Below are 12115 nucleotides of genomic sequence, written 5' to 3'. Positions count from 1 at the left end.
CCTAAGTTTTCTTTGTAACTACCTTTTTATTTTGTAAAATCTTTGTTACCAGTTCAGCCAGTAGGATTAATATAATTGCTTTGATTCCTGCTGTAAAATCTCCTCTTATGCCATTGACTGGTCCATACATTCAAAGACTAAAGTAGACCACGTGAAACCTAGGATATTGTGTTTCGTATAGTTAAACCTGAAATTCCATAACAATACTAGTCTCCAAGACTACGTATTTCCACCACACTAATACACTAACACACCTATTAACATTGAACACTGCCAACATCACTGGTTATTCACAATTTCCTGCAAGATTTCAATTTGATATTTCACTGTTAAAGATGCTATATAAATGATAGATGTTTGTATTAATATTCCATGTTTGACTGAAACTTGGCTCATGGATAAAGGCACCACACCCTCTAATCAAGTCTCTCAGCCTGGCTCATCTCATGAGCAATTTGGCTTTACCTGCAAAATTTATGGTTACATACAAACTTCAGTACATTTGTTGAAGTCTTCATTTGTTGCCATCAGACTCCACTATTCTAAGGCAGTTAAGAGCAGCCTCCCAGCCACCTCAAATCTGTGTTCCTCAAGAACTTTGCTGTCTATTGCAAACAAACATGCTAGTGTTAAACCTAGACATGTTTTCATAGAATGTCTTGTTCCAGTTTAATTAAATCTTCTCCCTCGAGGGATATTCCTCTATTGTCTTCCATATTATTTAATTTTATGTAAGATACTCTTGCCTATCATTCTGATGCTATGTTAGGAAATCTTTTAAAAGCAGTTGTTAGCTGTTAACAATGGGTGATAGCTAGACAATATGTTGAAGGTGTTAGCCCCCTGTATTCTCTGTCTATGCCATGATGTTTAGATTGATTCTAATCTAAAAAGTGAGATAACTGAATTTTACATGAATTCATGCAGTTTTTGAGCAAAGTACAAATTCACCCCACAAAATGGATATGTGCATGTGGGGTTTTGTCTCTGTGTGTGTGTGTGTGTGTCTGTCTGTCTGTCTGGGTTGAGGGTTGAGTGTGAGAAAGTGTATGTGTGTGTAGTGTCTTAAGTCTGTGAAGGGGAGTGCATGTGGAGTGTGTGTCTGTAAGGGTGTGTTTGGGTGTCTGTGAGCGCGTCTGTGTATATGTGTGTCCATGTGTATGTGTGTATAGGAGTGCCTGTGTGTGTGTGTATAATGCAATGGTGGTCACCTGTAATGTGACATGAACCCAAGGTCCCGGTTGAGGCCCTCCCTATGGGTACCGAACTTTGCTATCAGCCTCTGCTCGGCCACTTTTCGCTGCTGCCTGTCCCGAAGTCTGCCTTGGAGGATGGTCACCCGAAGGTCCAAGGTCATATACCCTGGACCACTGAAAGTGTTCCCCAACTAGGAGGGAACACTCCTGTCTGTTGATTGTTGTGCGGTGCCCATTCATCCGTTGTCGTAACCTTTGGGGAACACTTCAGTTGTCCAGGACTTTCGACCTCTGATCTTTGGATGACCATCCTCCAAGGCGGACTTTGGGACAGGCAGCAGTGAAACGTGGCTGAGCAGAGGCTGATAGCAAATTTCAGTACCCACAGGGAGGACCTCAACCGGGACCTTGGGTTCATGTCACATTACAGGTGACCACCATTGCACTATACACACACACACAGACACTCCTACACACACACACACACACACACACACAGAGGAACTCCTATACACACGGACACACATATACACATACAGACACCCTTACAGACACACACTCCCACACACACCCCCCTCACAGACTTAAGACACTCTACACTCGCTACGCACACACATACACTTTCTCACACTCTCAACCCCCAACCCAGACAGACAGACACACACATGATGCTTAGATTTATTCTAATCTAAAAAGTGAGATAACGGAGTTTTACATAAATTCATGCAGTTTTTGAGCTCAGTCTGAGCTCAAAAACTGCATGAATTTCTGTAAAACTCTGTTATCTCACTTTTTTGATTAGAATGAATCTAAACATCAGGTCATAGACAGGGAACACAGGGGGCTAACACCTTCAACATATTGTCTGGCTATCACCATTGGTCAGCTAACCTGAGAATGGAACTTTTTTAAAAAAAAAGGTTTTGTGATTTACACATGAAAGAAGTGAAACTATCACTGTATTCTAACAGATGAAAGGCTTAACAGACAATCAATTTTTCAATGTATAATTTCAGTTACATCACACTGTAAATGTTTGCTATAAATTCTGTGTGTTAGGATTGAGCCCTCCACTACCACCTGATGAAGGAGCGTCGCTCCGAAAGCTAGTGTGCTTCCAATTAAACCTGTTGGACTATAACCTGGTGTTGTGTGATTTTTAACTTTAAGAAAGTAACTAGACTGGGTTGGTATCTGTCCAATCAGAATGCTTATTCCTCTGGGTGGGACTAGATACCGGTATATCGGATATTTCTTTGGCTGGGAGGCCAGTTGATTGATGTCAGCATAACCCAATGGGCCTGCGTATCACGCGTAGTGGGCCGGGATTGATGCGGACCGCAGGCGAATGGGGTTCGTCTTTCCCCCAGAATGGGGCGGTACCACACCTTACTGACTTACGATCCGACCAATGGGAGGAGACGCGGTGCCCGCTGCTGGTTTAAATAGCGACGGGCGGGAAGTGGCCCGTGGCCGTTGGAGGGTGAGAGAAGGCGAGAGTTGGTCATGACTTCGACAAGTACTTTCCAGGGCCTGCAGGATAAGCCCAATTCCAGGTAAAGGAGAGGCCGCGCACTCACCGCCCGTGAGTTCTATCCTGTCGGCGGTGGGTGTGCCTTTAACATCGCGGTCTCTCCCTCCACTATGTGTCGGGCCTCGGGGAGAGAACCCTGCCCCCCCACCCCCACCTTCCTGCCCCCCCACCCAGTGTCCTCCTTTACAAACCCCCTCCACTCGCGGAGGCAGAAAGCCCTCCTTATTACCCCCCTGTGGGCCGGGGGGGGGTCTCTGAAAGCCTTTCTTCTTATTACCTAACCCCCCCTCACCCAGGGGAGGGGTCTCTGATTGTCCTTTTTACTGTCTTCCGGGGGTAAGGGTCTTTGAATGTCCTCTTTGATGCCCCCTTTCTTTGGGCTGAGGGGGGGGTGAAGATCTCTGAATGCCCCCTTCACTGCCCCCTTCCAGAATAAGCGGGGCTCTGTATCCTTTTTTTGTCTGTCTTCTCTCCACCCTTCCCTCCAGACCACCGTCTCCTTGTCTAAAACTATCTCAGTTGTGAGGTGATGGCTCTGAATATCCCTTCCCTAGGTAATTTCACTCCATTTATCCTTCCCTCTGTATGGTGAATATAGAAAGAATCTCCAGCTTCTTCTGGGGATGAGTGAGCCATTCCCTAGTGTGTGCAGTTTCACTTTGAGTCAGTCTTCCGTCTCCAATACAGGAACTAATGCTTCGTCATTTGCTGATGTCTGAGCAACAAGAACTGACCAAAAAATCTTTTTTGTTAAAGTCTTTATCTCTCTCGCGCTCTCTCTCTCTGGAAGTTCTCTACGCCCCAGCTCTTTGAAAGACTCCACAAATTCCCTCGTCACTTTTTGTATTTGCCTCCCTCACTAGCCATTCACTTGGAATCTCCGGCATGTGCTAAACCATTGTATTCCTGAAGAATGAATGACCGCCTCCTTGTCAAGGATGGTGACAAAGCATTCCAGATTAAATTTGAGGTTTTCTGAGCACTGAGTTAAACAAGAACCTATTCCATTTGACATTCTCCTACTGTGCAGCCATCATGCTGTGATTTTTTTTTTAAAAACTCAGTTCTCTGAGCTGTTAACCCTTTTCTTGCAAATCCACTCTAAAACGGTATAGGCTGTAGTCTTGGAGTAACATCCTGAGGTTTGACATTCCTATTAATTAACTAACTTGAGGTGTGGACCAGCATGTATTGTCCATCTCTATTGAGAAGATGATGAATTGCATTTTAGAAGTATGTCCTGTCCATGTGCTATATGTAGATCTGCAATGTTGCTGGGGAGGGAATTTCAGCAACAATGAGGCAACACCGATCCGACTCTTTTCCCTCCTATCCCCACCATGCTCCCTACATCCTCTTTCCCAGCCTCCTGAAAATAAAAGTGTGGATGGTGTGTGGCTTGGAGGGGAGTTTGCAGGTGGTGGTGTTCTTGTGTCTTTTTTGGTTGGTCCTAGGACACTGCCCTCAGAAGCTCCCACAGTATTATCCTGGGCCAAAGGCAGGTATGTGGAGTTAGACCATAAGGTAAAGGAACAGAATTAGGCTATTCTGCACATTGAGTCTGTTCTGCCATTTGATCATGACTGAGATGTTTTTCAACCCCATTCTCCTGCAACTATTGGTCTCTTTACCAATCAAGAACCTGTCTGTCTTAAATATGGTCAATAGTTTGGCATCCACAGCTATCTGGCAATGAAATCCACAGATTAACCATCCTTGGGTTGACTATTCCTCCTTATCTCTGTTCTAAAGGGTCATCCTTTCAAGCTGACCTTTGACCTCTGGTCTTAGTCTCTTCTATTAGTGGAAGCATCTTCTCCATATCCACACTATTCGGGCATTTCTGTTCTGTAAGTCTCAATGAGATTTCCCCCCATCATACCTGTAAGTTCCATGGAGTACAGACAGTGTCCTCAACCACTCTTTATACGGTAAATTCTTCATCCATGGAATCATTCATGTAAACCTCCTTTGGATCCCCTCCAATGCCAGCATATCCTCCCTTAGATTCAAGGCCCAAAACTGCTTGTATAGTCAAGATGTGATCTGACCAAAGCCTTGTACAGCTTCAGCAACAGATCTCTGCTCTTGCATTCTAAACCCCTTGAAATGAATGCTAACATTGCACTTGTTTTCCTAACCCAGTGAACAGAACCTGCATATTAACCTTAAGTGAATCCTGCACTAGGCTCTATGCTTTAAAGGCTCCAAAGCTTTTCCCTGTTTAGAAGGTATCTATGCCTCTATTCCTACCAAAGTGGATGACCTTACACTTTTGCACATTGTTTCCATCTGCCCCTTCTCTACCCATTCTCCTATCCTGTCTGAGTCCTTCTGCAGGCTCCCTGCTTCAACACTACCTGCCTCTTCTGCCTATTTCAGATCATGGTTGATCTGTGCAGATAACATTGAATTGTGGAACAGGCTCGAGTCTGAATGGCCTCCTGCTGTTCCTAATGATGCATGAAATTATTAACAGTGCTATCTGGAACTGTGACAACCTGATCGTTTCGTTGGAGTGATGAGGAGAAACGATGAAACTTTTACTGCTTGGTGTCAAAATGACTAGAATAGAAGGAGGCACATGTGAAACCTAAGCTGGCGATTAACTTGTTGAGCTGAACAGTCAATTTTTATATATTTTAAATTCGCACCTGTCCTTTGTTTAGTGTCAACCATTGTTCACCATGTTAAATAATGCAGAAAGATGATTTCAGGCGCCTACTAATTCTGGTGGGTGCCAATTAGTTCTGGACTCATTTGGATGTCTGCTCGACTCCTCAAATCTAAATCGTGAATTCATGCTTGAGCATTTACTGATGTGAATCAAAGGTTATATTGTTGCCTGGTTATCCTTCAGCTGATGCATTTAAACCTTCACTTGATGGGAATTTAACCAAGCAAATGTCTTGTACTATCCTCTCTTCAATTTCACTTCAAACTGTAATGCTGGATTCATTACAGCATATGAACCATCGTTTTCATAGTTGTCACCCTTTTTATTTTTATACTAAATCACCAAATTTTAAAGATCAAGTTCACTCTGCAAGAGTCACCCGACATCTGGAGGAAGAACGCCTCACCTTCCGCCTCGGGACCCTTAAACCATATAGCATCAATGTGGATTTCACTAGTTTCCTCATTTCCGCCCCCACCCATCTCATCCCAGTTTCAACCTTCCAGCTCGGCAGCACCCTCTTGACCTGTCAATCTTCCTTCCCACCTATCTGCTCGACCCTCCCCTCCGACCTATCACCTTTACCCTGGCTATCTCACTCTGTGACCTTCAGCCCAACCCCACCCCTCTTCCATTTATCCCCCCCTCTGCGGCTCCCAGCCTCATTCGTGATGAAGGGCCTTTGCCCGAAATGTTGATTTTTTCCTGCTCCTCGGATGCTGCCCGACCTGCTGTGCTTTTCCAGCACCACACTCGCGACTCTAATCTCCAGCATCTACAGTCCTCACTTGCCTAAATTGTTTAGTTGCCAGCTGGTTAACAGACACTTGGTTTGTTGTCTCTCATGGGTTGTTAGTGTTATGATAGACAAAACCTGAGCATTATTCAATCAGCTGACAATTTGTACTGTATTCCCAGGACTGTATTACACAAGAATTGTTAATGACTAGATTTGGCTTGAGACTAGTTGCAATTTAAGATTTATTCACCTATCTAGTAAGGTGATTTTTAGTAGTAACTGGAATTTATGTAACCTGTTTGGGTAAACTTTAGAACTAAACTAGAACTCTACTTTGTCGAATTTTGTCTATTTGCTGTGGACTCTGGACTTTGTTCAGCTGGTCTCACTTAAATTGATCACAGTAATCTAATTTATACTATTAACAAATTGATAGTGAACAGCAAGTAAGATTCCTTGCAACTCTTAATGTGTAGTTTGTCTTTTTTCCTTTAAGTAAAGGTTCAGATTGTTTACTTGAAGGGCTGGCAGTAGACTGCGCAAGTTGATTATACATTGCAACTTAATTTCTCCGTAATGCAAGCTTGTTCAGGAGTTTAGATACCAAATGTTTCTTTCTGATAAACTTGGTTATTCAATGTGCATAATCTTAATGTTTTGAGTATTTTCTGTAGTATAGCAGGCTACCTAATGTGCAAAAAAATCCCTGATTCAAAACCACAAAAGCAATGGGAACTGGTATCATGCAGTTATTCCAGTTTGACACACAGGATCAGGGGTCAAGTTGTTTATCGTTGGATGAACAATTTATGGTGATACAATTAACTAGTAAAACCAGTCTGCCCCAGGAGTTAAAGAATCATATGTTAAACCGAGCTGGGGTTTGGCTCTCGTATTGTAATCTGCAAAGTGGAAAGGAGTAATACCCACCTTGTTAAATGGCAAATATGAAGTGAAACTGAATGTTTGCTAACTTGGTGGTTAGCACTGCTGCCTCACAGCGCCAGAGACCCGGGTTCAATTCCTGCCTCAGGCGACTGACTGTGTGGAGTTTGCACGTTCTCCCCGTGTCTGCGTGGGTTTCCTCCCACAGTCCAAAGATGTGCAGGTCAGGTGAATTGGCCATGCTAAATTGCCCGTAGTGTTAGGTAAGGAGTACATGTAGGGGTATGGGTGGGTTGCGCTTTGGCGGGGTGGTGTGGAGTTGTTGGGCCGAAGGGTCTGTTTCCACCCTGTAAGTAATCTAATCTAATTGTTCAACTGTCTGCTTAGTCTAACTGGGTAAGTGCTATTAATAATTCTGTCATGATACTACCTTTTTTTAAAACTTCACTTCGTAGTGGAACCAATTTCTATAGTCTGATCAAAAAGGTGATGGTTTGCTCTTTCATGATCAGGGTGTTGCTAGCAGAGTTGTGTGCTCATTTCCAATTGCTCTGAAAGCTGGTGGACTGCCATCTTGAACCACTGTAGTCCACCTAATGCAGTTTTACCTATAGTGTCCTTGGGAGTTAAGGTTTTTGATCCAGTGATCAAATTAATGATAGTACATTTCCAAGATATGGTGTGACTTGAAGGGGGAACTGTTCCCAGACATCTACTGGATGGTAAATGTTTCTAGGTTTTTTGAGGTGCTGTTGAAGCATTGTGTGACTCAGGCATGTCATATGTGCTGCAGATCACTTCATGTCAGTGCTTGGGCAGGTGGGGTTGAAGATATTATATGGAGTGCCAATCAAGTGGGCTGCGTTGCTTTACATTGTGTTCAGTTTCTTCAGGTGTTTTTAAAGTTGAGTCTAGACAGTTGGGATATTCCATTGCACTCCTGACATGTGCCTTGGAGATAGTGGCAGGTTTTGAAGAATTGGGAGCTGAGTTACTTGCTGCAGAATTTTGTGGCGCTGGTCTTGCTTTTGTAACCCCAATGTTTATGTGGCTGGTCAGTAGTAATCCCCTGGGTATTGCTGGGGGTTCAGTGACGATAATATTCCATGATAGTCAATGTTTGTATCATCTCCTGTTGGAAATGCCCATTGTCTATTGTTACCTCAACCAGGTTACTTTATTTTAATTCCTCCTGCACTCTTGAAGTGTAATTTCACCTTGATGTGGAACTTGATGTTCTGTCAGAAATCAGAGCAGAAGTAGACTGTCCGACCATTAACTATGTGCCACCATTCAATAGATCTGATAATTCTCACTCCGCTTTCCTACCTTAGTCCCCCTAACCCTCGATCCCCTTTCTGATTTTTTTTAATATATATTGCCTGTCTTGTCAATGCAATCTGACAATTCTATACAGTAAATAATTCCTTAGACTTTTTAAACCAAGGAGGGGGAAAAAATTCTCCTTATTTCCCCCTTAACTAGGGTGATTACTCTGGGATTATGCACTCCAGTCCTAGATGCTCCCACAAGGGGAAACAGTGTTTCCAAATCTGCCCTGTCAAGCCCCTTTAAGTATTTTGTATGTTTTATTAAGGTTTTCTCTCATTTTTCTGAGCTAGTACATGCTCAGGCCCTGCAGTCCCAGAATCCAACCAAGTGAACCTTTACTAGACTGCTAGTATAGTCTTCCTTGGATAAAGAAACAAAACTGTTCAGTGTTCCAAGTGTGGTCTGACAAATGTCTTGTATGATTTTAGTAACCCTCCCTATTATTCTATTTTAACAGTACTTGCTGGGTTTGCCTGCTTGTGTTTTCAGTCTCCAGCATCAGAATAGAATCTTTTGAAGTAACAGCCAGCGGTTCATTTACCATCTCTCTCTTGCCTGCTGAACTTGGATCCTAGCTTTTGTGAGATGTGCACAAGGGAACCCAGATCCCACGGCTGCAGTCTTCTGCAGTCGTTCCTCGTTTAAAGAATCAGCTGTTCTGTTCTTCCTGTCAAAGTACATAGCCTCACATTTTTATATGCTTTGTTCCATCTGTCAGGTTTTTGCCCATTCACTTGTCTGACATTCCTGATGAAGGGTTTATGCCCAAAATGTCAACTCTCCTTGGATGCTGCCTGACTTGCTGTGTTTTTCCAGCACCATCCTTTTCAACTCCATATCACTCTGTACTCCTTTGTAAACTGTCAACCTTGCTACATGCCTTCCCACCTAATTTTGGCATCTGCCAACTGGTGATTAGTATATTCACTTCCATCATCTGAATCATAAACTTAAACACTTTTGTAAATAATTGTGGCCCCAGCATTTAACACCTGTGGCAGTGCATGAGTTACAGGTTGCCATTCTGAGAATGCTCCCTTTATCCCAATTCTCTTCTATTAATCGGTCAGTCATCTATCCATGCTAAAATAGTAGACCTGAAACCATGGACCGTTTACTTTAAGTAGTCTGTGTGCAATATCTTGGAAAACCACCATGGGAGAAATTCATAATGTTACTTGGAAACCTGCATACTAAAGTGGAAGAACAATGTAGGCATTTTCTTGGTATTTTTATATTGTAAGTTTATGAAGGGAGAAGACACCCTGTGGTAACTAGTCTGGAGACCTGTTTTATTACATGCATTTCAGTGGTTAAATCCTTGAGGTTAACAGTTTCATGCATTACAAAAAAAGGTTGGATGGGAGGAAAATAAACTGTTGTGTGTGGGATTACAACCCTACGTTGAGGTTTGTACTCAAAAGGTTGAGGGTAAAAATGTTGAATCTTTATTTCTGTTATTTGAATTAAGACAGTTTCAAATAGTTCTTGCATAATGTGAAGTAGCTTTTTTCCACTTTTGTGAAATTACTGCTAACAAGTTTAAAGAGTTCATTGGCAACCTCTTCAAGATTTAATCAGTCACTGACCACCAAAGTAAGCAAAAGCAAAAATAAAACTTGGGATCTATCCTACCATATCTCAAGTGAAAGGGTTCAGAAAAGATTTACAAGGATACTTTCAGGGCTGGAGGGTTTGAGGTATAAGCAGAGGCTGGATAGGCTATGACTTGTTCACTGGAGCATAGGTGGTTGAGGAGTGGCTTTTTGGAGGCTTCTAAAATCATGAGCATAGATAACATAAATAGAATAGGCCTTTTTCCCTAGGGTCGGGGGGCTCAAAACAAAAAAAGGTATATTGTTAAGGTGAGAGGCTAAAGATTTAAAAGGGGCCTAAGGGGCAACGTTTTCAGAATGGTTAGTATGTGAAGTGAATGCCAGAGAAAGTGGTGGATACAGGTAGATTAGATTAGATTACTTAATGTGGAAACGGGCCCTTCGGCCCAACAAGTCCACACCGACCCGCCGAAGCGTATATCACCCAGACCCATACATTTACCCCTTCACCTAACACTACGGGCAATTTAGCATAGCCAGTTCACCTAACCTGCACACTTTTGGATTGTGGGAGGAAACCGGAGCACCCGGAGGAAACTCCACACAGTCAATCGCCTGAGGCGGGAGTTGAACCCAGGTCGCTGGCGCTGTGAGGCAGCAGTGCTAACCACTGTGCCGCCCACTGGTACTGTGCTGTAACAGGTACTGTTACAACATTTCAAAAGATGTTTGGGCAGGTACATGAAGTTTTCTTTTTAGTGATAGAGGCCAAATGCAGGTAAGCAAGACTAGTTTGGTTTAGAGAAACTTGGTTATTATAGATGAGTCAAACAGAAGGCTTGTTTTTGTGTTATGTCTGTATGATCTAACTTGCCCAGTATTGCCATCAACTGGGGTCATAAGTGGTCTTGCTGATACTAAATTTAAATTAAACTTTGTTTCAAATGTTGCATGCTACACTAACATTATATTGAACTATAATAACTAACCACCATTGGCATTTGATATTTGTAACTGAAGTCTGAATTTGATGTATTTTACTGGGAAGGATAGAGTGGGGCATCTAATTCTTTGATTTTCTTTGTTCTCATTAGTCGTGTACTCAAACCACCCGGTGGTGGTTCCAGCAATATATTTGGTGCCCCTGATGTCTCGTCCAGTAAACCCCATAAGATGGCATCCAACATTTTTGGGCCTCCTGAAGAAACTTCATTGCCAAAGAGATCTAATCCTCCAGGTAAAGAAAATTAATAATAAAAGCTGTTGGGAATACCCTGTAGGTCAGACAGTGGGTACGGAGGGAAAGTTAACACTTCAGGACATGCCCATGAACTTAATGAGCCTGAAACTTTCTCTCCACTGATTCTCTGATCTATTATGAATTTAAAAAGACAATACTGGAAGTACTTATTTCCAACATCTGTAGAAATGTGCTGAAACCATTGTCCCAATATCATAAATGCCAGCTTCAAGTCTCATCTCATGTAACATCTCAGAAGTTCTCTTACCTCTAAACTGAATTTAATATCTTCATGGATGATCACTGATATTTGATGTACTGGTCCTATAAATATATATGGCATCAGTATGCAGCTATTTCTGGGATGCTGCATGATACGATTAGGGATGCTTTTGCATCTAAACTGAAGATCCTATTCCAATTTTGTACAAGAACCAAATCCAGATGCTATTTACCATAAGATGTAGTTCGGCCACTTGGCCTAAGGTCTGCTCCACCAATGAGATAATGACGGATCTGAAAATCCTCAGGTCTCCCCTTTCTGTATTTTTCCACATATGCTTTGATTCTCTTACCTATTAGAAATTGGTCCATTTACTCCTTGACTACACTTAACACGGACATTTACTATAAACCGACCGACTCCCACAGCTACCTAGACTACACCTCCTCCCACCCTGCCCCCTGTAAAAACGCCTTTCCAATTCCTTTGTCTCCGCCGCATCTGCTCCCAGGAGGACCAGTTCCAAAACCGTACAACCCAGATGGCTTCCTTCTTCAAGGACCACAATTTCCCTCCAGACATGGTCGATGATGCCCTCCACCGCATCTCTTCCACTTCCCACTCCTCCGCCCTTGAGCCCCGCCCCTCCAACCGCCACCAGGACAGAACCCCACTGGTCCTCACCTACCACCCCACCAACCTCCATGTACAACGTATCATCCGCCGTCATTTC

At 43.0% G+C, this 12115-nt stretch overlaps 1 protein-coding gene across 1 annotated transcript in view; it reads left to right on the top strand.

The window, feature by feature from the left end:
- Positions 1-2644: 2644 nt before the first annotated feature.
- jpt2 (Jupiter microtubule associated homolog 2) overlaps positions 2645-12115 on the top strand; it is a 15095-nt gene continuing 5624 nt past the window's right edge. Inside the window, exons 1-2 of the mRNA XM_043712065.1 lie at positions 2645-2752; positions 11014-11156. Coding sequence (XP_043568000.1) covers positions 2703-2752; positions 11014-11156 — 193 coding nt within the window. The 5' untranslated portion in view covers positions 2645-2702. The remainder of the gene's footprint in view (positions 2753-11013; positions 11157-12115) is intronic.

Source organism: Chiloscyllium plagiosum, chromosome 21 (assembly GCF_004010195.1).
Source record: "Chiloscyllium plagiosum isolate BGI_BamShark_2017 chromosome 21, ASM401019v2, whole genome shotgun sequence".
Classification (NCBI taxonomy): Eukaryota; Metazoa; Chordata; class Chondrichthyes; order Orectolobiformes; family Hemiscylliidae; genus Chiloscyllium; species Chiloscyllium plagiosum.
This window is presented reverse-complemented; position numbering and strand designations above follow the sequence as displayed.